This window comes from Chelonia mydas, chromosome 4, assembly GCF_015237465.2.
Source record: "Chelonia mydas isolate rCheMyd1 chromosome 4, rCheMyd1.pri.v2, whole genome shotgun sequence".
NCBI lineage: Eukaryota > Metazoa > Chordata > Testudines > Cheloniidae > Chelonia > Chelonia mydas.
Window position 1 is genome coordinate 123699747 of NC_057852.1, and position 27661 is coordinate 123727407.

General features: G+C 43.3%; 1 protein-coding gene across 2 annotated transcripts; it reads left to right on the forward strand.

Moving 5' to 3' along the window:
* On the forward strand, positions 1–26601 carry LOC122465406 (EPM2A-interacting protein 1-like). Of its 2 annotated transcripts, none has more exons than XM_043544809.1 (2): positions 1–557; positions 25299–26601. In XM_043544809.1, the coding sequence occupies exon 2, from the start codon at positions 25930–25932 to the stop codon at positions 26485–26487; it is 558 nt and encodes a 185-aa protein (XP_043400744.1). In that variant the 5' UTR covers positions 1–557; positions 25299–25929; the 3' UTR covers positions 26488–26601. The 2 variants fall into 2 exon arrangements, with proteins under 2 accessions (XP_043400744.1, XP_043400745.1); XM_043544810.1 differs by having other exon boundaries at positions 9–183.
* Positions 26602–27661: the final 1060 nt, after the last annotated feature.

The following is a 27661-nucleotide window of genomic DNA, read 5'->3' on the forward strand; positions in this document are numbered from 1 at the left end:
AGCAAGAGGGGGTTGCAGGCAGTAGCTCAGCAGTCACTCTCTGGAGAAAAAAGGAGTTTAGATTGGGATAAGGAAGCATTCTAGGGGGAAGAGTAGGCCCTGGGATCCTGCCCTGGTCTACAAGAGTCTGGCAGAGGCCGAGAGGAGTGAAGTAGCTTCTGAGAGCGGAGGAGGCTCTGACTGGTAAAGTTAGAAGTGTGCCAGGAGATAGAGATGTGGGGAAGGAAGGAGCCCAGGGAAATAGCAACATGGTATTAGATTGAGTGGACTGTGGTTACTAGGCAGTTCCCTGGGTTGGAACTCAGAGTAGTGGGCGGGCCTGGGTTCCCCTGCCAGTCACTGGGAAAGTGACTACACTACAGACAACTGCCTGATACAACGTGGGACAGCTTGCCCAGGGGGACTCTGAACCCCCGGGAGGGGAGGACTGAATAGTGACCTGGCTGGAGTCATGAAGAGGGAACACCCTGAGTCCCAGAGTGAGAGGGGGCCACAGTGCGAGGAACCGACAGAAGGGGGTGCCAGACCAGGCGAGAGCTAATCCCCAGGCCCCAGCAGTGAGTGAAACCTGTCAGTGTTGCTTTTCAGCTTCATTGAATGCTATGTTGCTCCAGGTTCTGCTATCTTCTATCTGTCAAGTGTTTTACTAGGCCACATAGAGACGGGAAACTATATTTTTTTACATCTGTAATTTTCCAGTCTTTTAGTATTTTGATTTCATGGATTTTTTTTTTTAAAGTGGTACAGTGTTTGTTAGCTAATGCCCTTAATAACCTGGGGAAATATAATCTGAACAACTCCAGAAAAGGGGAAATTCTTTTTTCCTACCCAAACCAAATTTTCCCTTTGATTTTTATATTTTTCCTTCCCCAATCTTTACTAGTTCTGGATGTTCTCATTACCTTCATAAATGTCTGATCCTTTTAACCTCAATGATGCTCTGTGGCAATGAATTACACAAACTAAATGTGCACTTTGTGGAAAATGTTGTGGATTTCTTTTATTAGTTTTAAGTGTATTTGTGATAGGGGTGTCCACCCCCCCACAAAGTCTGAGCAGGTTCTAAAGGGTCAATTAACCTTCTAGGCTGCAGCTGGAGGAGAGTCAGGGCTGATAGATCTAATTAATGATGGCTGGCTGGCTGCATTTTCCTTCCCTGCTAAAATGAACAGTGGTCTGAGAGTGAAAAAACATGGTCAAGGGAACCCCGAATACTGTGGTGCTATTGGAGTGATCAGCGAGTCACTGCTGGCTCATCTGCACGGAATAACTGGCAGGATTGGGGCCTATGTGAAGTGCACACCGCCAGGGGCTGATAACTGAGACACAGGAAGGGGGTAGGGAAAGGAGAGGTAAGGGTTAAAACAAGTAAGTGTGAGTCCTATCACAGAGTAAAAGAATCTTATGGAAAAGGCCTCAGTTGATCAAGCTACTTAAGCACGTGCAGGTGAGGAGTCTACTGACTCCAGCACTTAGCTACTCATTGCTCAGCTACCTTCCTGAATCAGGGCTAAGATGAGGATGGTCTGTCAGAATAAAGGACACTGGAGAAACTGACAACTTAAGCTCTTACAAGTTTTAGTTTTCTCCATCATAGGAACATGCAACAGAGGAGAGATTTCCTCTCTCGCTAAGTTGCAGTAAAGATGTAACGAAAGTCAGGAGTGCTATTCACACTCCTGTTGGGAAATGATGTATTTGCTATCGTTTCTGCAGAGCTGGGCCAACCCCTGGGTAAATACTTTAGCCTCACACGCACTGCTTTGCTGATCTCAGGATTTTCCCAGTATAGCCTGTATCAAAATATTGTGGGGGGGCGGGGGAAATCAAAGATAATATAAACCCATAGAAACCAACACATCTTGCAAAAATTCCCAGAAATTGCATTTATTCTGCTATCTTCCCAACCCTCAACATCTCATTTAAACTTGTTTGGCTGCTCACATCTCTTCTTAGACTTTTTTCACCCTCTCTTATTTGCTGTCAGATACAGCCAGCAACCAAAACTTCATGGAACTCAACTTTTTATAATGGATCTCCTGTTTATAAGTTGGCTTCCCACCACCAGTCCATAGTTTTAAAAGTAACTGATTCCTGCTCATTAGCATGCATATATAATATTTTCTAATAAAGAGTAATTTTGATGCCATTTTTAATACATTGGAGTATATGATCTCTTTGGGTCTCTAGAATGCATTTTTAAAGACTCTTGCAATTTTTTTATACAAAGGTACTATAAATATATTTGAACAGTGGGAGACAGGGAAGGTCTTATGGTTAAGGCTTAGAATGGAGGATTCTAGCTCTGACACTAACTTGCTGTGTGACTTTAGACAAACGATTTAATTCAATGGGCCTTGTGTGCTTAACTCTTAGCTCCTTTGAATATTCCAACCTTAAGCTGTCTCGCTTTTCCTAGCTGTGAAATATGGATAATCTCATACAAAGTAAACTAAATTTAGAGCCAGATTATCAACTGGTGTAAACCAGCATAGCTCCACTGAAGTCTGTAAAATTGCACCATCTGAGGATCTGTCCCACAAGTAATTGTAAGACCCTGCTGGTACCTCTTGTTCTTCCTCTGCTCATTGCTTCCCTATTGTGTTACACCCACGTACGGTGTCACATCTAAAATTACACGGTTACCTCTTGGTAGCAGGGTCCTTGTTCTAGTATTTGTACTGCAGAACACCTGGCATGTTGGTGTGTGCTGTAAAGAGAATTAATAGTGCAATATGAAAGCAACAGTTCAGTTTCAGGGTCCCTCCCTCTCCTCTTGCCTCAGTACAAATTCTAGTTCAAAACTGTTGCCCCACGTAGTTAATGCTTAACATAGAAGTTCATGATTTCTGCTGATTCCAGATTTAATAAATTATGCAGTGCATTAATGCAGAAAAATACTTACTGCTATTTTTATTTGGTTGGTATTACCCCTTGTATTTAGGGTTTAAAGTTGACTGCTTTATCTGCTCTATTTAAAATAGAGCATGCATGTTCTGGACCTAGGATACGTTCCTAAAACAGTAAATCTGGGGTTTTTTAGACCTACGGAGCAAAGATTTTAATGGATTTTTATATGTATTTTCCTCTTTTGTTGCTCTTACTTTAGTATTTTTACAAACTGGAGTGAATGGTATTTCTGTTTGGCTCTCTGTTTTACCAACAATTTGTTTACTAAACAATCAGGTTTAGTTTAATGTTTGTTTGGTCTAATATTTCTATTGTCTTCCTCTGTGAATGAATACTGTGCAGTTGTAGAAGAACCTTTCCTCAAAATTTCAGCACGTTATAAACATTAACACAACTCAACACTCTCTAGGACCAACTTCCGTGAGTACAATTTCATGAGATCGGGTCTATCAATGTTTTTTAAATCAAGTTTGCCTGGCATAAGTGGCTGCTTGGAAAGTCTGGTTCCATTATCCTCTAGATTAGGGCTTCTTGAGCTCTTTCATACTGTGGACTATACCATAATAGAGATAAAATATTGCACATTATGTATCTTCCCCTTGCCTGGACCATCTCCTCCCTCCCCACCCCCCTGCCCACACTTTTGCAATTGCTTACTATTGCTTTAGCAACTACAGCAATCGCTTACAAGGTATAGTCATTTCATGAAGATATTTAAATAGCTTTTGCTTTCTCTAACGCAATAAGTCTTTTTTTTTATCCTTTTGGAAAGTGGCTTATCACACTTGCTCCTTTTTTTCTTTGTTCTCTTCCTTCCTCTTGTCTGTGCTGCTTCTCGCAGCTGGAAACCAGGAGGGGAGCCAGCACTATGTACCGAGTCAGTTCTCCCTGGAGTGCCTGAGTCCCAGGCCAGTGCCTTCTCCTTTGAGAGGAGGGTGGTTTGTGATTAAGATAGTGGACTAGAATTCAGGATACTTTCATAAAACCCTATGACTGACTTCAGTTTTAAGGATTTTCTATTAGGTACATTGATGACTCATGAATGAATTTTAATGATTTCATTATTAAGCTATTATGTAACAAAACTAAAAATTAATGGTAGTTATGTACAAGTAATCATGACTTTTTCACATTTATAATGTGCAAAGAGAATAAAGTCCAGACCTGGAATGTAATATAATTTTATATATATACATACACACGCGTGCGCGCGCACACACACACACATACACACTGTGGTTTAATAGGGCCAGGTTCACAAAGCTGAAAACAATTAAGACAAATCAGATGGGAGAAAGAATTTGATCAGAAAACTGGAAATGATGATTGGCAATTCTTTTACGAACAGTTGACTACTGTCCCAAAAGCCACAATCAAAGTTCATACTGGTTTAAAAAAACCAACCAGGCTTAGAGGTGAAGTGAGGGCAGCTATAAAAAATAAATATTAACTAATGGAAAGAGGGGAAGTTTATAATGAATATAAATTGAAAAATAGGAATAGAAAATTGGTAAGGAAAGTAAAGGGATACAAGGAAAAATATATATGGCCAGCAGAGTTAAGGACAACAAGAGAGTTAAAGTATATTAGGAACAAAATAATCCTACCAAAGGTATTAGTCCATTATTAGATGGGAATGGTAGAATTATCAATAATAATGTGAAAAGGGAGAAGTGTTCAATAAACATTTCTGTTCTATATGTGAGGAAATTACAGATGATCTATTCACATCATATGGTGATGAGAACACACTTTCAATTTCATTAGTATCTCAGGTAAAACAGCATCTACCAAAGCTAGACATTTTAAAATCAGCAGGTCCAGATAACTTGTATCCAAGAGTCTTAAAAGAGTTGGCAGAGGTGCTCACCTAATCATTAATGTTGATTTTCAGTAAGTCTTGTAACACTGGTGACATTCCAGAACACTGGAAGATAGCTAATGTGTTAATATTTCAAAAGGGTAAACAGGATGACCTGGGTAATTACAGGCCTGCCAGTCTGACCCTGATTCCAGATGAGATAATGGAGCAGCTGATTTGGGACTAAATTAATACATAATAAAAGAAAGGTAATATATAATTAATGCCAATCACCATGGGTTTATATCAAATGCATCCTGTCAAACTAACTTGACATCTTATTTTTGACAAGAGTACAAGTTTGTTTGCTAAAGATAATAGTGTTGACGTGATATACATAGACTTCTATAAGGCATTTGAGTTCGTACCTCACAACATTTTGATTTAAAAAAATGTGAACGCTATAAAATTAACATGGCACACATTAAATGGATTTAAAGCTGGCTAACTGATATATCTCAAAATGTAATTGTAAACAGGGAACCATCAGTTAGTGTGTTAATCTCTAGTGGGGTCCTGCAGGGATGGATTCTTGGTTCTACGCTATTTAATATTTTTATCTATGACCTGGAAGAAAACAACATAACCACTGATACAGTTTTTGAATGACACAAATTGAGGGAGTGGTGAATAATAAAGAGGACAGGTCATTGCTTTACCAAGTGACTCAGGTCGCTCTGAACTGGGTGAAAGTAAGCAATATGTGTATGTAGATGTATACATGTAGGCCATCCTTACAGAATAATCAGCTGAACATAAACTCCCAGTGCGACGTTACTCTCTTACTATATGAAAGTACAACACCTAGCACAATTGACATTTGTCTTGGGTGGGGCCTCTAAGCTTTACTGTAATCTCTCCCCTCCTCCCCCGTCCCCGTGTCCCACCCCCCCCCCCCCCCAAAAAAAAAAAAAAAAAAAAAGCCCCAGCAAGTTCTTCAGACCATGGCTGGGCAACCATTGTGCTACCTATGTAGTCATCCCCTTCTCTTCCCCCTTCCGCCCCCCCACCCCGCACCGCAACCTTAGTATTTGTTCCATTATTTTACTAATGACTGAAGTTGTTACTGTACGACATCTTCCAAGAACACTCTGCTTTCCTTAGTTAAAAATTGGAACTCTGCGGGCCTTTCTAACTTGCTCTGTTCTCCCCAACTTTTCAAAAAGATTGTTAGTGCTTCTGTATATGTTCTGGCTAATCCTCTTAATTCAACAAATCTAGCCTCTCTTAATTGTTCTAAAATTAAATCTTCCTAGTAAGTAAATTTAAAAAAAATAAAAATAAATGGAATTGTGTGGGAAAGGAACTGTGAAGGTGCCTGCATGCTATGGGGGTTAGCACCCTTGAAATGACTCTAAATAAAATTAGTGAAGGTTGAAAAGGCAACCAGGAAATTCATACTACCGCTGAGTTTGTCCTTAACTCACCTGTTATGTCCAGTAAGATTTAGAAACAATGTATAACGTGAAGTACAGTCTGTCCTCCAACACTTAACTGCACAAGCGATGGTCTAAATGAAATAATGTTAAACTTCCATGTTGGTTTATATCCTGACTTCAGTGTTTCATAGTTTGTTTGTGCAACAGACACTCTTATCCCCACACATAAGTGTTTGTTTGCAGTAAAAGGTCATGAATAATTTTACTCTCATAGGAAGGACTATTGGCTTCAGTGGTGACCAGAGATACTCAGATGCTTAAATGTTTGCAGTAGATGATAGCCTTCAATACATCCATTCCTACAACAATGCACATGTTATTAGAGGAAACTTTATTTTCAGAGGGCATTTATACTCTTGAAATCTGTCTGAAAGGTCATCCTAACTCAAAATTTACATTCAGTGAAGTGTATTATCTTCATGGAAAACTGTATCTTTAAATGAGTGCTCCAAAATACCTGTCTCCTAAAGGCAGGAAGTGGGAAGGAAACAGTCTGTATCTTATCTTTCCACTGAAGAAATGGAGGAAAAAGTTAAAGGAAATGCCTATAGTATGAACAAACACTTTTATTGTCACTGAAACTATTAACAAAATTAACATTTCCATATTTTTTCCATTTGATCTGAAAGTTGGAGTTGAAACCACAAAGCTGTATTCTCTACTCAGTGAAAACTGGCTCTACGTCCAGGTGGGAAATGTGAGGCCTAGACCAATGTGCTGAAATTCATGGGAACAGTCTTGATTTTCATCTTTCTGCGAAGTGGTTATAGACTCATGTTCATTTCACACAATACTAGGTCTTTTTATTATTATTAAAGAATGGCATTAGCGATATTTGGGAATGTATCTGAGCAAGAAATTATTTAAAATACTCAAACTTTCCCCAAACTTAGATCCTGACCTGAATTTTTATATTTTGGGCTTGTATCTAGTGGTGGTGCAACATCATCCTGCATTGACTTTACATTGCAATGTAATAGTGTTAAATCATCATGGTAGAATTTTGACCTGCAGAAGTTGGGGGTAAGGAGGCTAGAGGACCTTTGGTTGGAAGTTAAAACTTATTAAGAATTAAATATATGGGAGCTAGCACTTGTAGGAAAAAAATCTTCTTCCAAGAAGACCATTGCCACAAACTGCTACAGGACAGTTCAGTAGCCTGTTGAGTTTTAGAGATTCACAAGAGAAAAGGTGGGACTCAGCTATGATCAAACACCCATAGAGAGGGTGCCAGACTAGGGGTCTATTAATTCCAGTATCCTATCACTAGTAGTGGTCAGTACCAGATGATGGAGGGAGAGGGGTGACGCTCTGCCCCCTAACACACTTGTGGAATTATTTAGCTATCCAGGAATTTTCTTCTTAACTCCAAGCAGTCCGTGGTTGGCTTAGGCCCTGAAATCTTTACATCCCGTATATATTTATCCTGGCTTGTATAACTGCAGCTGCCCTTATTATTCAGAAAGAAGTCAAGTTCTTGTTCTGACATTCATGAAATATCAAAACAATCACTGCATTTTTTTTGGCCATAAAAAGCTGGTGAAGATAGTAAAATTTTGTCAGCAGCTGGTACATTCTTCTCAGCAGGACTGAGAACATCAATTTTGGCATGTAAATACATGCACCCAAACATTTTCAGTAGGGCTGCCAGAAAACATTCTGTTGAAAGCTGGCTTTCGGTGGAGAATCTGTGTTTTTGACTAAATGAAAACTTTCCCAGAAAATGTCTGCTTCCGGTGGAAACTCTTGACTTTGTATCAAAAACCCTAAACGACTGGCTGAAAACTCCAGTTTTCTTACCTAAAAGTGAAAATTTTCTGGGGGGAAACCTTGTCCAGACAACTCTACTTCACGCTTTTACTCCCAGTCTTAATATACTTGCTGAAAATGTCTTCTGATTAAAAATCAGAACAAAATTGGAATTTAATTACTGTTGTTCATTACTCCTTGGGCCAAGAGTGAGCTAGACCCATCGCAGAGCCAAATAAAGATACAGGGCATGACATTTCCATGTGGTTACACAGACTGTATGCCTGTGTAACTCTAATGAATTTAATGTATAGCAGAACTAATGGAGGGACACTGGGAAAAGAATAAAAAATTGGCCTATAATCCCTGCCTCAGTGTTTACAATTAAGACTCTGCCACAGGCAATTATAAACAAGCTTAACTTTGTGCACGAGTCAATTGAACTACTGCTGTGCTTGAACTTAAATTCAAGTGTAATTTTTTGAGGGATCAGGGCCTAAGGGTATGATCCCGCAAGCACTTATTACTCCTTTATAGAATGTAGAATCTGATTTTGCAAATAGTTTACTAGCAAGCATCAGCTCACATCTTCATCCATGACGCAGGTGAGGGTTATGACCGTATGTGGGGGAGAAATGGGAAGGGTTATAATAATATTGCAAAGTAACTCAGACTACATCTGAGTTAACCACTTTTATGTTTAATTTTATCCCGATGCAAATTAAAACAGTGGCATTATAAAGGTGACTGAAAATCATGCTTACTATTGGTATCTGTATTCTGTGCTCTTTGAGTCAGATATTTTGGATAGTAGAGGAGGCACCTATGCCAGGCTTTGAGCTAGGTTGGTAGGAAATGATCTTAATGACTGTTTGAATGGAGCAATAAGAAGAGAAGACATGGAAACAATTCAGATGTGCTCCGTTTTTAGCTCCCGCTGTAGGCAAGTGCATGCCAGAACTTCTCTCTCCAGGAAGCTGGACCCTGAAGTTCACAGGTTTAGTTTGCAAGCTCATTGATAGCTGCTAAGCTCCCCAAGCTGAGCACGCCGAACATACATACCAGCAAGCCTGCAATTCAAAGTGCTTCCAGCACAGGTGCTAATGCAGGTACAAGGTAACTACTACCATGAGATGGGTGCATCAGAATCTCCGTGCAAGTGAACCAGGAATTATGAGAGAAAACAGACTTGAATCTGAGTCACAAGGAAGGAAAGCAGCAGTGAAAACAGGGGCTAAGCCAAACGACTCTTGTTTGCAGTTCATTCATTTATGCACAATACTATAACTGAGGCATTTAGTGCACAACACTTTCAGTATATAAATATCCAAATACCTTTACCAACTGCCTCACAGGACAAAGAGCTCCTTCCGCTGCAGGAATGGCTGGGTGAAGATCTGTGGCCTTGGTTGGGCAGGAGCTCAGACTAGATGAATGCACTAGTCAATAGATTTTTAATATCAAGATTTGTTATTACATCACTAAACACAAATCCCCAAACTGTCTTTCACACAGCACGAGGTCAAGCTGGTTGCAGACTTTTAATGAGGCTTCCATTTGTGGGAGAATGTCCTGGCACCTTGTGCGTCTCACTGCATGGCTGTCTGCCTGATGCTTTTCACCGGCATTGTCCTCTTCCTGAATTTCTCCTGTGGTTACTCACTGTTTTCCTAGGGGCTAAAGGTGGGACTGGGCACAAACACAAGTGAAGACGTAGTCTCCACTGACGAACATATCATCTAACTTAGACTTGGCACAACAAACAAGGGTCATAAAATAGGGGGAGCGTGACGTTAATAAGGTCATCTAGTAACTCAAATGCATCTCTGTGATTACAGCAAGATTATTGACCCTGATCTTGTCTGGTGTAAATCAGCATAGCTCCATTAACATCAGTAAGTTCTTGCTGACAGTGGACAAGATAGGTTCATTGATATTAATGTCCATTTACACCAGCTGAGTATCTGGCTCAGAGTTTTTCCCTTCCCTTCCCTTCCACCCCATTCTAAAGGGTGAGATTTTTAAGAGGGATTTTAATGAAGCAAGAGTGGCTTGGCTCCTAGTCCAAAGCCTGTTGAGCAATGGAGAGTCCCTTTTTGCTTCAGTGGATGCTGGATGGGGCACTTTGCAAACAGGTTTGGCCAGGGCATTCCAGGGATAAGAGGCAGCCTGGCAGAAGGCTAGTTACACCCCTTGTACTGCTTTACCTGAGCCCTCCCTGCCTTAGGGTTTACGCTCAGCTAGTGTTTGTAGAGCAGTAACTTATGGTTGCTGCTTAGCAGGTTATCCTTCATTACCTCTCTGCATTTTCTTTTGACAGGATGTCAAGCCCTCCAGCCTCTTTGCATTTCATAGATTCATAGATATTAAGGTCAGAAGGGACAATTATGATCATCTAGTCTAACCTGCACAATGCATGCCACCGAATCTCACCCACCCACTCCTGCAATAAACCTCTCACTTATGTCTGAGCTATTGAAGTCCTCAAATCATGGTTTAAAGGCTTCAAGGTGCAGAGAATCCTCCAGCAAGTGACCCATGCCCCACGCTGCAGAAGAAGGCAAAAAAACCCCAGGGCCTCTGCCAGTCTGCCCTGGAGGAAAATTCCTTCCTGACCCCAAATATGGTGATCAGCTGAACCCTGAGCATGTGGGCAAGATTCACCAGCCAGATACCCAGGAAAGAATTCTCTGTAGTAACTCAGATCCCACCCCATTTAACATCCCATCACAGGCCATTGGGCCTATTTACCATGTATAGTTAAAGGTCAATTAATTGCCAAAATCATGCTATCCGATCATACCATCTCCTCCATAAACTTATCGAGTTTAATCTTGAAGCCAGATAGGTCTTTTGCCCCCACTGCTTCCCTGGGAAGGCTGTTCCAGAACTTCACTCCTCTGATGGTTAGAAACCTTCGTCTAATTTCAAGTCTAAACTTCCTGATGGCCAGTTTATATCCATTTGTTCTTGTGTCCACGTTGGTACTGAGCTTAAATAATTCCTCTCCCGCTCCGGTATTTATCCCTCTGATATATTTATAGAGAGCAATCATATCTCCCCTCAGCCTTCTTTTGGTTAGGCTAAACAAGCCAAGCTCCTTGAGTCTTCTTTCATAAGACAGGTTTTCCATTCCTCAGATCATCCTAGTAGCCCTTCTCTGTACCTGTTCCAGTTTGAATTCATCCTTCTTAAACATGGGAGACCAGAACTGCACACAGTGTTCCAGATGAGGTCTCACCAGTGCCTTGTATAATGGTACTATCACCTCCTTATCTCTACTGGAAATACCTCGCCTGATGCATCCCAAGACCTCATTAGCTTTTTTCACGGCTATATCACATTGGCAGCTCATAGTCGTCCTGTGGTCAACCAATACTCCAAGGTCCTTCTCCTCCTCCTCTGTTACTTCTAATTGATTTACCCCCAGCTCATAACTAAAATTCTTGTTGTTAATCCCTAAATTCATGACCTTACACTTCTCACTATTAAATTTCATCCTGTTACTATTACTCCAGTTTACAAGGTCATCCAGCTCCTCCTTTATGATATCCCAGTCCTTCTCTAAATTGGCAATACCTCCCAGCGTTGTATCATTAGTTTCCATTTAAACTAAATATTTAGTGTGTTGGGGGGACAGCAGTGTTAACTGGTGAGAGTGCTGGGGAATAGGGTAGATGGATAGGAGCTTCCAAAGAGCCTGTGGAGGGATAGAAAGGTTTCCAGTGATACTCTAGCCCTGCAGCCCTGTGGCAGAACAGCTGTTTCCAATGTGCTGCTATATTAGTATCTTGGGAACAGAGTTAATTAGGGTTTTATGAACTCCCTGCAACTTGCTCGTTGTTTACTTTAATGAAGTGTCCCAAACTGAGTGCTGCTTTCTGGGTATGGTTCCACCAGCATCAGACTGGGCCCATGTAGTTGTCCAGTGCTGAAGAGACAGAGAGGTGTCCTAGGAAGAATCTCCAAGTCATGGATAGTGCCACCCCATATAGGTGTGCTCTTTGCATGGCCCCTCCACACCCTTCTCTTGCCCATGTATTTGGCTGCCAGGTGAGTCTCCTGCTGTGGGGCTGGATTTACCATGTAGTGAGGGCTTATTCCATGACCTGATGCTCCTGCATATTTTTGTTTCCTCTTTCCTCCCCTTGGCTCAGAGATATGCTGACTTTAAAAACTGCATAACGTTTTTCCTTTGCTGCCAAGTTCTGTTAATTATTTACACACACACACGCACCCCTGGAGGCTGCATGGGGTGTAAGACTGAGAATCAGGCCACCCACAAAGTAAATACTAACAACTGATAGGGAGAAGAGTGTTTGACTCCATGTTTATACTCAGTGTGGCCCATCACCACACAAGGTGAAATAAGTATCCTTATTTTAGTGGGAGCTGGCTTGTCTTTAGCAGTTGCCATCTTGGCTAGCACCATGGAGTAAATGGGGGACCTTGAGACAGCAAGCAGCCCTAGCTGTTTTGCTAGCGAGCACAAAAACTGTTTTTGCCCACCACCGCCCCTCCCAGCAGCTGGACACAAAAAAACCCCAAACACTCCGTTCTCCCACAAAACCACAGCTGCCCAATCAGTGAAGAAGGGTAAAAATAACTGATCAATCAGTGTAGAGGAAAAAAGCATTCTCTGGAAGTTGCTGAACAGGGTGGTGTGGTGTTTAGATGTTGCTTGTAATTATTAGAATTGGGAGCACTGGCTGTCGGGAGTCTGAAAGGACAGGAAACAGGAAGGAGGAGGGAGGAGTTGAAAAGGCTTAGGGTGCAGAAGCAGCTCGGAAAAGAGGTTTCCACTTTAAAAAATAAAGTCCTGCTGAAGTTTAGTACCTTGCCTGGCTACTACAACATTTTGGCGATGAGGATGGATCTTCTGCCTCTGAACCCACCTGCACCCTTTCTACAAAGCCCAGGTGAGCCTCCAATTGCTTTTACTGTCTGGATCCATACGTTTGAGACTTATCTGCTTGCAATCAGTGCTACAGAGATTTCTGAAATAAGAAAGCATGCTCTGCTAATCCACTGCCTTGGAGCAGAAGTGCAGCGTATATTTTACACTTTCCCCCTTGCAGACGATAAATATGCATGGTAAATAAAGTGCATGGTAAACGTTTCTGCCATACCCTCAGGCAAATCACAGTCTATTCAGCTAATGTTGGACACTGGCTCAGCAGTATCTATACTACCTGATTCCATCTATTTGCATTACTTTAAAGATGTGCCTCTTACTGAACCCAGGCTTCACTTGGTGTGCTATTTGAAAAACCATATTCCAGTACATGGCTGCCTGCCAGCAATAGTTACTTTTGGTGATTGCTGTGTAACTGCAGAGTTCTACATTGTCCACAATGGCACTCCTATTCTTGGCAGAGATTTATTGGCTTCTTTAAATCTCAGGGTAGTTAATGGATGAATTGATCTTCCTCAGCAAAGCACTCTTGCGGTACACACACCAGTTTCAGCTGGGACCCAACACCAGGTTGAGGAGAAACACGGCTGTGCTTATGGGTTTCTGCATAAAGTTAAAATGCTGAATAATGTGATGCCTGTATGACAGAAATTACGGCGCTTACCATTTTCAGTCAGGGAAGCTGTTTCAGAGGAACTTAGAAAACTTGTTCAAGAGGACATTATCGAAGAGATTAACTCCTTGGAATGGGTTTCACCTATAGTAGTGACGCAGAAGAAGGGTGGAGGCATTTGCCTTTGTGTGGACTTAAGGGAGCCAAATAAAGCTATTGTGATTGACAGCCATCCTCTTCCTTACATAGAAGAAGTATTTGCAGAAATCCATGGAGCAAAGATGTTTTCTGCTCTTGATTTGCAGAGCGCATACCACCAGATTATATTGCATGAAGATAGCAGAGACCTCACAGCATTTATTACACATGAGGGACTATTTCGTTTTAAACGTGTTCCATATGGTCTCGCATCGGTCCCAAGTGCCTTCCAAAAAATGTCATTGATTTTGAAGAATCAACATGGAGTTCAGGGCTATTTTGATGATATTATCATGTTTGGAAATACTTCGGAGGAGCATGACAATAACCTGAAGTCTGTACTAAACTGCATCAGCAAAGCAGGCCTCAAGTTCAATAGGTCCAAATGCAAATTTAGACAAACTGAACTCTCTCCTTTCTGGGGCATACAATTTCTCAGGCTGGACTAAAACCTGATCCGGCTCATATCCGGGCAATTTCAAATGCTCCTCCTCCAACAGATTTGCAAACCTTACGTTCCTTCTTACCTCCTGGTATGCAAAATTCATTCCCAATTATGCTTCTGTCATTGAACCGTTACGAGAATTACTACGGGGGAGTTCAACCTTAGTGTGAACAATGGATGCACAAGCTAGTTTTGAAATGGTGAAAGACTTGATTGTACATAGTCCAGTAGTCCAGTACTTGCAGTGCAGGACTGAATAGTGCCCACAATTGTAACTACTGATGCTTCTGATTATGGACTTGGGGCTGTCCTCACACAACTTCATGAGGACAACAGAGAGAGGACTGTTGCATTTGCTTCAAGGACACTAAGTAATGGTGAGAGAAAATATTCTACAGTCGAAAAAGAAGCACTTGCTTGTATCTGGGCTACTGAAAAATGGAGAACTTACCTGTGGGGTTGCACGTTCAAGTTGCACACAGACCACAGCCCTTTGGTGACGTTGCTCACCACGAAAGGACTGGGAAGAGCAAGATATCTTATTGCTAGATGGTCTACAAGACCACTCTCTTTCAATTATGAACTGGAATATAAGCCTGGAAACCAAAATGTGGTGGCTGATTGCCTTTCTCGCCTGCCTTTGCCTTCACCAGATGGTCCACCGGAGGATGAGGATGTAGTAGTTGCGCTTATTACAAGCACTCTCACTGCAGTTACAAGAGAACAATTTCAAGCTGCTTGTTCAGCGTGTCCAATTCAACAAAAACTATGGGAATTTCTGACAAAAAGATGGCCTGGTAACCCTAAAAACCTTGACCCAGTTTTGCTGCCTTGTTTTAGAGTTTGGGATGAACTTTCTTTGCTCGATGGCTGTGTGCTACAAGGTACACCCCGGCTACTTGTGCCAGAAGAATTACAGTCAAAACTCATACACCTGGCACACGATACTCATCAAGGAATTGTCAGAACCAAACAACTACAGGATCTGTATTGGTGGCCAGGGATGGACTCTCTCAAACTGAAGCACTCATAAAATCCTGTGTCACTTGCCAAATGCATGATAAGACAGCAGTGACATGTACCCCTCCATTACAGCCTGTTCCTCTTCCTGAATCTGCATTGGGAAAAAGTGGCGATTGACATTGTAGGATCCTTTGATACTGCTCCAATTGACTGTCATTATGCCATCACCTTCATAGACTATTTCAGTAAATGGCCTGAGGTAGCGTTTACATCGCAAATCTCTTCTCTTCTCTTCTCATCACAAACAGTAATTAAGTTCCTCTCTTCAGTTTTTAGCAGGGAAGGTAACCCCAAAGAACTGGTTTCAGATAATAGTAGTCAATTTACTTCCCTGGAGTTTGAAACTTTTCTAGCAGAGAGGAACATTTTACACAGAAGGTCATCCCTATACTACCCTCAAGCCAATGGGGAAATCGAATGGTTTAACAGAAATTTGAAAGAGTTTGCAAACGGCTAAACTGGAAGGGTGATTGTGGATAACCTTCACTACTGATTTCTTGCAAGGATACCTTGCTACACGACATGCCACAACACAAAGATCACCCGCAGAGTTACTGCATGGGAAACAGATGAATACTAAACTGAACATTGCTGGATTGTTAAAGGCACAACCTGAGGCCCCAACCGAGGATGACATGAGAAAAACAGCTGAACAGAACCAAGCAAAGTATAAGGCTTTCACAGACAAGCAGCGGGGTGCTAAGGAACCAAAGTTTCAGTGTGGTTCCTTCGGAATACAAAAACCTGGAATTTTATGCAAAGGGGACCATAAATTCACAGCTCCTCTTAAAATCATAGAGAAGAAGGGACCTTACACCTATTGACTTTCTGATGGGTGGGTATGGAATGCTTCTTATCTTGCACTTGCCTATGCACCAAGAGGAGATTATGCCAACACCCAGTCTGCACTGGATGACTTCACCATAGTATCAACACAACAAGACATTGCACTGGAACCGGGGCTTGAGAGACGGCCTGTCAGACCCAGATGACCACTTGTCTGGACTAGAGACTGTTATGTAGTATCTACAGTGTTTTTACTGTAATATTTCTGTCAACAGCATAGTGCCTTGTTTCCTATTTGTTCCTGTGGTTAGAACAACAATGTTTGTTGTAGTTGGGAGAGTTTCTTCTTGAGAGGAAGGATTGTGGTGTTTAGATGTTGCTTGTAATGATTAGAATTGGGAGCACTGGCTGTTGGGAGTCTGAAAGGACAGGAAACAGGAAGGAGGGGGGAGGAGTTGAAGAGGCTGAGGGAGAGCTACTGAGGGTGCAGCAGCAGCTTGGAAAAGAGGTTTCCACTTTATTTTTTTAAAGTCCTGTTGAAGTTTGTTAGTACCTTGCCTGGCTACTACAACAGGTGAGTGCCCTACTTGCTTGCCCCTAGAACTGGCCCTGCTTTCAGAAACAAGAGCAGGAGTGCTTGCAGCTTCAGCTAAAGAGGCACCTCTCATATTGAGAGATGTAACAGACCCTCATTCTCTGTGGATTGGGCAGAGGTGGGATAATGAGGTTCACTCACTGCAGGAGCACCACCTCCTTGTGGCCAGGTGTGGTATAGTAGCTATCTCCCCATATGGCATCTCCTACCGACAGTCACTCCATCACTGTGTTGGTCTCTCTCCCTGTAGCTTGGCCCTCCAGCCAAGTTATGTTTTAGTCCAAGCAATGACATTTTGTAAGGGTATCAGAATCCAATGACCTTACTATAGGTTTCCATCTGTCTTTGGGCTCTGTGGTCCTTACCCCCCTTATCTCAGCTGGTTTTCACACCACCTTTCTTAATGGCTGGTAGAAGAAACCAGACCCTCCCTCTACTCTGGGTTCCAGCCCAGGGACCCTGTACCTGGCAGCCAAGGTCTGCTCCCTCAGGCTCCTTGCTGCCTACCTGGATTGCTTCCTGCCTCTTCTAGCTTCTAGAGTGACTGCAAACTTTCTACCTGCAGCCCTTTTCTGGCCCCTCCCAAGCTGGGCTTCATCATCAGTTAAACCTGGCTTTCTCTTGCATGCTCTCTCTTAGGTGCTGCCATGTATGTTAATTGGCCTCTCAGGTCCACATTAACCCCTTCAGCGAGGACATGTAACATTTGTGTCCCATAATAGATGGCTGTAGTTAAATCTATATATTTATTCCGGTGTTTAACATGGGCAGCTCCCGTTTTTGGTTGGAGCTAAATTCAGTTCATGGCAGTGTGGACATGTTCCCTTTCTGCTTATAGCTAGACTGGTGCAAGTTGTCCTCCCGCTGCTGTTCCCCACTGCATTGGCTGCTGTGGAACTGACTGGTTTGTTTACCTTTCTGCATTTGAGAAAGTCCACACGTGCCTGTCAGATCGAAATGTTTCAATGGGCTAGTCCAGTGGTTCTCAACCTATTTTATGCAGCCCACAATGTTTTACCTGGGCTGCATGTTAAGAACCACAATGTGCCTCCCAACTCCTTCCCCACAGACCCCTATGCCCACTGCCTTCCACCCAGAGACCCCTCCACAGAGTGGGGCCAGAAGTGGAGCCCTGGGCAGGGGGCCATGCAGCAGGGCCCCCAGACTCTGGACCTGGCCACAGGGTAGCCATGTGGCAGTCCAGACCCCAACCCAACGGGGCCAGCCAGCAGCCCTGACACCAAACCCAGCCCTGTGGGGCCAGGTGATGACCCCAGACTCCCGACACAGAGTAGGACCAGGAGCGGAGCCCTGGGCAGGGGGCCGTGCAGCAGGGCAACTGTGTGGCAGTCCGGACGCCAACCCCACGAGGTCGGCTGGCAGTCCCGATGCCAACCCCAGACCCTGCAAGGTCAGGTGGCGACCTGAGACCCCTGCCATGCCATGTGGCTGGGCAGCTGGGAACCCGGACCCCACCTTGTGGCCTTTAGCACGCAGCTGGGCTGCAAACCACTGGGCTAGTCTAAAGATGAGAAATGGTGCCAGAGCAAGGGAAGAGAGCTCAGGGAGATGCGTCATACGACTGATGTCCATTCTGGGTCTATGTTTATGAAGTTCCTCATTGTTTAAGGTTTGCATTAAAGGGCATTTCCCCCAATTCTAAATGTACAAGACCTTTGTCAGCTATTACTCATGTAATTAGCCAAAACTTCTCAGGAGGCAGGGGTAACAGTCACCATGTAGTAAAAATAATCTGAGTAATTTTTTTGTTTCTCTAAATTTATTGCAAATATTACAGGTCCAGGCTGTAGCTTAGTGTAAATCTAGCTTGTGTTCTGTTACCTTTCATAAGGTCAGTCTCACTCTATAGATAGACTTAACTTGGCTGACTAATGACAGAGAGACTTTTGTAAGGCCCTCATATCATTCATCTTTACATGTCAGTCTCTTAAATCACTAATTAAACCAATAACATTCTGAATAACTGGGAAATATTTTCATAGCTGAAATCAAACGAGCCCACGTACTTTAACAATCTGCAATGAAAATGTTTGTCACTGATTTTGCTAGTGGTACAACTCAAGTTTTTAATCTGAAAGGACTCTTTAGGACTAAGGAAACTGATGGAAAACTTGCTGTCTTATTAGCTTAGCAAACTACCTTTCATTCCTGTCTTTTTTTTTCTTCTTCTATGCTGCAATATATATGGCTTTTCCAAAAAGTTACTATAAATAATAGTAGGGAAAGCCTTTTTTGTTTGCTTTTACTGTAACTTGCAGGATGTGTGGTCGACAGAATGTCAATAGGGTTTTGAAACCCAAAGCCTTTACGCTTATGTACCGTGGTATCTTTTGTAAGCGTAGTTAGCTATTGATTTATCATCTTTCACTGGATATATTATGTTCAAAATTGTTTTCTGTATTCTAAAGGGGGAGAGGGGATAAAAGCCAGGAATTGCGGGAAAAGAGAAGCTGTGTTTTAAGGACTCTGCTTGTCTTGTGACAACACAAGTGTGGCTGCCTGTTTGTGCCCATTTGTGATATAACAAATCTGTAGCTCCATACAGACCATCGCAGTTGAAACTGCCTGTCTGTTGCCTGTAGATTCAACACCCTGGGCTCCAAAGCACAGGCCCTTGCTGAACTAAAGAAGAATCTCCATTAGCTTTCGTATGAGGGTTTATACGTGTTCATCTTTACAATTTTGCTGTGGATAGACAGTTCTTATCTCAAGCTTTGGGTACAGTAATTATAAGTAACACAATGGCCATGGCTTTTAAAAGTGCACTCGTAGCTTCAGTAAAGCAACCCAAGTATGGCAGTGGAATATAGTTATGGGATTCCATCTTTGCACGTAGTTGAGGGTAAACACGTGTGAACAAAGTTTATTCACTTCAGTTAAGGAATATGGACGTTATGAGTTTACCCTTTTTTTTTTTTTTTTTTTGGTTCGGCCATGATGCAATACCGACTATAGTCCCTAGGGGGACCTAGGGTTGTGGAGCGGGGTGAGGCCCTAAGTGGGTTAATAGAATGAATTGTCTTAAAAAATCCTCCCAAAAACCAAAGGCCAAAACAACCACTCCTTATTTTTTGTCTTTCTAATTTTCTGAAAGCTAATTTTCTTGAAGCATCAACGCCCTTCCCTCAGGCGGGGAGATGGGTGTGTTTGCTATAGTATCTCATGGTGTAGGATTTCTTTATGTCAGCTGACTGCTGCTTCTAGAACTTAAATTACTTTGATTCAGGCGTGGAATGTTCCAAAGGCTAGCACCCTGAGCCACTGCTCGGCCTTATGTGTTGGCCAATGGAAAGAAAAAGGACGGTTATTCTGCTCTGAAAACCACATTATGCGTTTCCTAGCTGCAGTGCAGATCACTTACACTGAAAACTCTGCACCAGATTCCTGCAACAGGTCCCAGGGATGACCGAGTCAGAATTAGAATATTTGTTGATCGTAAGCTTTTGGGGGCAAAAGCCACGTGCTTGTACAACTACGGCCACAATAGATCACCAGTCCTGGTTTTGGGACCTCTGTGTGCTACATGAATGTAATGATTAAATACTATTATTTCTCTACCCCGGTTCCTGCTACAATATACAGGCCCTGAACAGCGGAAGTTTTTGCTAGAAGTTCAAGAGTAAACTGATCCTACGTAATGGCATCGCTTAGCTTCAGAACCTTACTGCAACTAACGGGAGGAGTTCATACCTCTCTTTGGTTCTGGGCCACATTCATCCATCTTCTGGAGTCAGTGCTGATGCCCCCAGGATGAAATGGTCCCATGGGCTCTGCCTGTACACTCTCTCACGCAGCGCCGCATTGGCTTTTGCATAGAACGCTCTCTCTGGAGCCAGCAGAATGAAACCTCTATGGGGCCTTTTCCTCCAGTGAAGCTTCTATTGTGCACATAGCAGTGAAGCCACCCAAAAAAGGACAGTATTGATTCAATCCCACCTGTGCGCTGTTGAGCATAGCACACCACATCTCTACATCGAGGTGCTCTGCGAGCTTCAAGGGCCAGATTGTGCATACGGTTGGAGTGAGAGATGGGCACATGAAGCCTTTACTCCCCCACCACTGCAGCTAGTCCTCTGAAAAGGAATGGGGTAAAACCATGGCCCTGCCTCCCCTCTACCCAGTGTGGGAACTGACTTCAAGCCATGACTTTCCCTAACAATAGGGCTAAAGGGTCTGATCCAGTGTGCATTGTAGTCAATGGAAAGACTCTTATTGATTTCCATGGGCTTTTGAGCAGGTCTGAAGTGCAGAATACACCACAGAAATGCTATCTATCATACTTATACCACTAATGGGGGCTGCATATTTGAGCACTTCACAGTCTTGAATATATTTATTTTTTGACCACCTCTGTGTGGGAGAGAAGTATTATTATTATCCCCATTTTACGGGTGGTGAACTGAGATACAGACTCAGTATGTTGCCTATGGTCACACAGGAAGTCCTGGACTGGCATCCCAACCACTGGACCATGCTTCCTTAGTAGAGCGTAGATCCAAAAGCAAAAAATTCCCCACTAGGGAAAAGATTTTTTTGTGCCTGTTCTCTGTAGCAGGTAGTCACTCCGTCAAAACGTTACACAATCTCATAATGTGCTGCCCAAGCAAATGTGAAGCATAGCTGAAGGGATGCATTACTTTCTATGCCAAAAGTTACATGATATAAACATAATTAAAGGGGTGCTTTGTTTTGAATCTCTCATTCTAACCAGTTATTATGTCAGATACCTTAGCATTACATGATATTTACGCTATTATCTAATATGTTTTAATGAGAGAGATACAAGTTAAATTATTTTTCCAGGTGATAGGTAATTTCTGGTCCTATGTATTATAGTTTTTTATTATGGAGAAGCTGTTAATTAAAGGACCTGTGCATTAGTCTCACTATAAAACTGGTTTCAAATCTCTTTTCCCAAACATACATGAGTTTGGTTCCCAGAACTGCACAGAAATGACACCAGGGGTGGGAATCTGGTGTGATTATGGTGGTGCTGATCTGGGCATGGAGTTTGGGAAAGGGGGCGTTGAAAGACTGGCATCCTCATCTGGGCATAATTAAGGCTGTAGTTATAGAATCATAGAAACGTAGGGCTGGAAGGGACCGCAGGAGGTCCTCTAGTCCAGCCCCTTATGTTGAGGCAAGACCAAGTCTATCTAGACCATAGCTGATGGTTGTTTGTCTAACCTGCTCTTAAAAACCTCTAGTGACAGGGATTCCATGATCTCCCTTAGAAGCCTACTCCGGTGCTTAACTATCCTTATAGTGTAGAAAGCTTTTCCTCATATCTAACCTAAATCTCCCTTGTTGCTGATTAAGCAGATGACTTCTTGTCCTGTCTTCAGTGGACACAGAGAACCATTTGTCACCATCCTCTTTCTAACGGCCTTCAATGCATTTGAAGACTATTATCAGGTTCCTGCTCATTCGTCTTTCCTCAAGACTAAACATGCCCATTTTCTTTAACCTTTCCTCATAGGTCAGGTTTTCTAAAGCTTTTATCATTTTTGTAGATCTCCTCTTAACTCTCTCCAGTTTGTTCATATCTTTCTTAAAGTGTGGTGCCCAGAACTGGAAACAGTTCTCCAGCTGAGGCCTCACCAGTGCTCATTAGAGTGGGACAATTACCTCCTCTGTCTGACATATGACATTTCTGTTAATGTATGCCAGAATATTTGCCTTTTGTTTGCAACCACATCACATTGACTCATATCCAATTTGTGATCCACTGTAACCCCTAGATCATTTTCAGCAGTACATACCACCTAGCCAGTTATTCCCCATTTTGTTGTTGTGAATTTGATTTTTCTTTCCTAAATGAAGTATTTTGCACTTATCTTTATTGAATTTTATCTTGTTGATTTCAGGTCGATTCTCCAATTTATCAAAGTCATTTTGAATTCTAATCCTGTCCTCCAAAGTGCTTGCAACCCCTCCCAGCTTGGTGTCATCTTCAGATTTTATATTCCCCACTTCACTATCCAAGTCATTAATGAAAATATCAAATTGTACGGGACCCAGGACTTCCCCTTGCAGGACCCCACTAGATACCTCCTCCCAGTTTGACAGTGAACCATTGATAACTACTTGAGTGTGATTTTCCAACCACGTGTACACCTACTGTATAGTAATGTCATCTAGGTCTTATTTCACTAGTTTGCTTATTAGAATACATATGGGACTGTCATAAATCATTACTAAAATTGAGGTATATCACATATACTGCTTCCTCTCTATGTAACCCTGTCAAGGAAGGACATTTGGTTAGTTTGGCACAATGTGTTCTTGACACGTCCATGTTGGCTATAGCTTTTCAGGTCTGTTGTACACTGGGCGCTTATGAACTGATTTATTGATAATGAAGTTAGGCTGACTGGTCTGGTCTATAATTTTCTGGGACTTCCTTGTTTCCTTTTTAAAGATAGGTCCTATGTTTGCCCTTCTCCAGTCCTCTGGGACTTTGCCAGAAGCTAGGAATGGGTGACACGGGATGGGATGGATGGATCACCTGTCCTCCCTGAGTTCTCGAAGCTAATTGCTAACAGTTCCAAGATTGCTTCAGCTAGTTCATTATGTAAATTTAATCAGGCCCTGATGACTTGAATCCGTTTAACTTATCTAAATAGTCTTTAACCTGCTATTTCCTTATCCTGGCTTGTGTTCCTTTCCCCCTGTTAATATTGATTGTGTTAGGTATCTGGTCACAATTAAACTTTTTAGTAAGACTGAAACAAAATAGGAATTAAGCACCTCCGCTTTCATTACTAGCACTTCTTGCCTGCTAAGAACCAGACCTCCTTTTCCTTAGTTTTTCTCTTGCTCCTAATGTATTTGTAGAAACTCTTCTTGCCTTGTATATCCCCTGCTCTATGTCAGGCCTGCACAACATGCAGCCCCCCGTGGGTTCACTGTGCGGCCCGCGGGGGGTGTAGGCAAGCGGTGGGGTGGGGCAAGCCAACGGCTGGCTGGCAGGTGGGCGGGGTGGTGAAGAGGCCAGTGGTGGGGGGGGCGGGGGCTGAGGAGGCGAGCCAGCGGTGGGAGGCAAGTAGGCGAGCTGGGGGGGTGTGGGGATGGCGAGCCGGGCAGGCGGCCAGTGGAGGCAATATCGGGTTTACCATGGTGCCACTGGGGCCGGGTCCAAAGGGGCCCGGGCCCGGCCCGCTCTTCTCTGTTCCCCTGCTCTCTCCTGTGGGGGCAGAAGCTTGATGCTGCCGGCAGCTGGGGCTCCTCCCCTGCCTCTTCCCCCAGAGTCCTACGTTCCCTCCCCTCCTGCTCTCCCTGCAGCCGCTTGCCAGCAGGAGTGAGGGGGAAGAGCGGAGCCTCAGCACGCTTGCTGCTCCAGGGAGGAGGAGGAGAAGAGGAGGGAGCATGGCCTTGGGGAAGGGGCTGGAATCATGGCATACTCTCTCCAGCCCCTACCGTGAGCACCCCCAGCCCCCTGCCCACCCTGACTCCTGCACCCCCCTCACACACCCGCAGTCCCCTGCCCTGACTCCTGCACCTCCCCACATCCTCACCCCAATCCTGAGCACCAAACAGGAGCTTCCCTAGGTAAGCGCTCCACACCCAGCCGGCGGGCGGGCAGGGTGGGGAAGAGGCCAGTGGCTGGGGGGCAGGTGAGCTGGCGTCGGGGGAGGAGGCGAGCGGCAAGTCGGTGGCTGGAGGGGGGCATCCATTTTCACTATTAATTTTTGTTACTGTGTTGTACTTAAAGTACTGTACAGGATCTTTTCAGGGGGAATAAGGCAAAACGCCACATTTATTAGTACTACATGTAATAATCAGCACTATCATATGCATATGATATATATCACACTCATGCACTCACACACAAACACACTCCGTCTTGCTGCTGTTACCAACGAGTTGCTCCCCTTAACTTCACTGGCCAGGTGAGTTAGATGGGGGAGGGGTGGAGCCGGGCTTCTGCCGATCCAGATTGATGCTCCGATGTTGACAAGATGAAACCCAGGGTTCTCTGTAAGACACCTCACTTTTATAACAGCTTCCCTCTTATGCAGATCTCCCAGATTCAAAATCTGGGACTGTGTCCGTTGGTCCTTTTTGCTGCTTTTCTCTGGGCTGGGGGTTGTCCCAATGCTGCAAAGAGGGTGTTCCCATAGGAAGGTGCTTGCTTTTAACCCCCGAGGCCATCAGTATGTCTGCTCTTGTCAAGTGGGCTGACTAGAGAAGTCTGATTGTCCTTGGTCTGGCTCCCATCACCTCTCCAAGGGTTACAGCTGTCTGGAGGCGCCTGCCTTCCACGCGTTCCTCATTCACACCTCATTCATTCAACAGGGCAATTGATTATAAAGTGGGGGGAAGATCTTATTCTACTTCTAGCAAAAAGACATTTTTCTTTTACCTTAATTCTGTTACCTTAGGGGCCTGCTATAACATATTACCAAGGTTCAAGGTTGAATGAGGCTTTATACTTGGGGGGACGAGTGGGTGAGCGGCGAGTCGGGGGCGAGTGGGTGGGCAAGCGGCAGGTGGGCAAAGAGGGGAGCAGTGAGCCAGCAGGAGTTCTAGGGGCGGGCATGCGGATTTCTGGCAGGGGAGGGAGGAGGTGAAAGGAGGCGAGTGGTGGGTGCGGGACTGACTAGGAGGGACGCAGCAAGCCAGCGGAGGGTTAGGGGGTGAAGAGGGGTGTGATGGTGGGGCTGAGCTTGAAGGGGGCAGGTCCTATTTTACTGCTGTGATATGGTCACCTTATGCACGCCGTTTCTTTCCCCCTCTACAGGCTTTAACACACCATCAGTGCCTTGTTAGTGTGCCATGCGCTGTGAGATATCTCTTCTCTTTGTGTGTGACTGTGAGTGTTTCCCTTGTGTTTGAATTTATTCAATACAACCTTGAGCTTCATAATGGATACCATGAGTAAAGAGAAAAATAGAATCAAAGCACAGAGTTTTCAACACTGAATGGACGAATAAATTCTTATGTACTGTTCCAAAGGCAAAATGCTGTGCCTCGTGTGTCGCAAAATGTTAGCCGTTCCAAAAGAATACAACCTTCGGCGGCACTTTGAGACTAAACATCCCAATCTCACCAAATTGAACCCCAATGAAAAAATAATTTTGAGCCTTTCTTGACGGGATAGACGCCGAGTGCAGTGACTAAATCTACCATACGGAAGTGAGGTGGTTGAGTCGAGGAAGAGTGCTCCAGTCTTTTGTTGCTTTGAAAGAGGAGGTAGCAAAATTCCTTGAAAATGGGCCAATAAAATTCCCAGAGCTTGAAAATGAGTCCTGGAATCAAGATCTCTTTTTCTTTTGTGATATTACAGCACAACTGAATGATCTCAACATTCAACTTCAGGGGAAAAAAATCAATGTATATTTCAAATTTGTGCAGCAGTGAAAACTTTCAAAATGAAATTGAAACTTTTCAGAAGTCAGCTGTCAAAAGGTGAAATGTGTCACTTTCCCACTTGTGCACAGCACATTCCTCAGCACAAACACGCTGAGTTAGAAGAAAAATACGCAAAGCACGTGAATCTTTTGATTGAAGAATTTGACGGAAGACTTACTTTGTCTAAAGAAGAAGACGTCCAGTTGAAGCTGATTGAAGATCCCTTTTCTGTGGATCCAGAGGAAGTGCCACTAGATTTGCAGTTGGAGGTTATCGAACTTCAATGTTCAGCAGTTTACCGAAATAAGCACAGAGAAAGCAGCCTGCGGGACTTCTACAAAAGTCTGGACAATGAAAAATACAAGAATCTTATCGAAGTTGCGCTGAAAACATTCAGCATTTTTGGAAGCACTTACATATGTGAACGAACGTTTTGCATCATGAACATGAATAAAAACAGGCAACGTTCTTCTCTGACTGACGACCATTTGGAAGACATTATGAAAACATCCGCTTCAAATATGACCCCCGAATATGACAAGCTTGTTGCCGAAAAGAGATGTACTATCTCTCATTAAATTTGCAAGGTAACTATGAAAAGTACAAATGTTTTCTTTCAACGGAACAGGTGTCTTTCATTTTTCCATGATTCATAAAAAAAATTAAAATTAAAAAAAAAGTTTGCTTTAATTGAAAAATTCTTAATAAAGTATCACCCCCCTCCCCAACGTTCCTTTTTGGCCCTCAGCTGTTTCGGCGGGGCAGCACTGGGGAAGGAGGGTTTGTTTCCGTGGGGCGGGCGGCGCGGGGGGGAGGGGCATTGTTTCTGCGGGGCTGGGCCGCGCTGGGAGCTGGGGGGTTCGGCGGGGCCGGGGGGTTTCGGCCCTCAGCTGGTGGGTGGTTTTTGGTTTTTTTTGAGTAATATGGCCCTCGCTGCTTTACGAGTTGTGCAGGCCTGCTCTATGTAATTCTTTTTGTACCTGAGCCTTTCATTTATTTTTTTCCTGCATGCCTGTGCTGTTCCCTGCCATGTGTCTGGTGCACGATGGCTGTACCAGTGGCAAGGTTTGTGGGTTTTGGTTTAAAAAAAACATTTTTTTTTTTTTTGAAAACCACTTTGACCACATTTCTGATAATGTGTTTGATTAAAAAAAAATTACCAAAAAAATGAAATTTTTCACAAAAGTTCATTTCAGAGAAGGACTTTTATTTAATGAAAACGCTTATTTGAAAAATTTAAACCAGCTGTAACAGTAACTTTAGTAATTTTGTATTTATATGTTGCACTTTATTGAAGATTTCAGAACACTTTACTAAGGTAGATATTTTCCTCATTTTACAGATGGGGAACTAAGGCATACAGTGATTAAGAGACTTACCCAAGCTTGCAGAGGGCTTGATCCTGTAAGTGCGTAGTACCATAAGTAGTCCCAGTGATGTCAATAGGACAACTCTCTGTAGTACCCACTATGCCTAGCAGCATGTATTTGTACAACTGGGCAGAGGTGTCATTGGAACCCAGGCTACCTTATTTCCAGTCCTGTGCTACAACCACTAAGTTAATGGAAGAATTCCAACCCCTCCCAAGTGATAAAAGACAAATTGGTAGAAGGCGAAAAATATTTCAAGGCTTTTTTTAAAACCAGGATCACAACAGAGGAGGGGTGTGTGTACACACACACACATAATATACTCTAACCGTGTCCTCCTAATTGTACATGGGATCAGATGTGCAGACTCTTCACTCAGATG

Excerpts from the sequence above, each read along its gene's own strand:
- LOC122465406 (XM_043544809.1), top strand. The coding sequence starts at position 25,930 with ATGAAATTGAAACTTTTCAGAAGTCAGCTGTCAAAAGGTGAAATGTGT.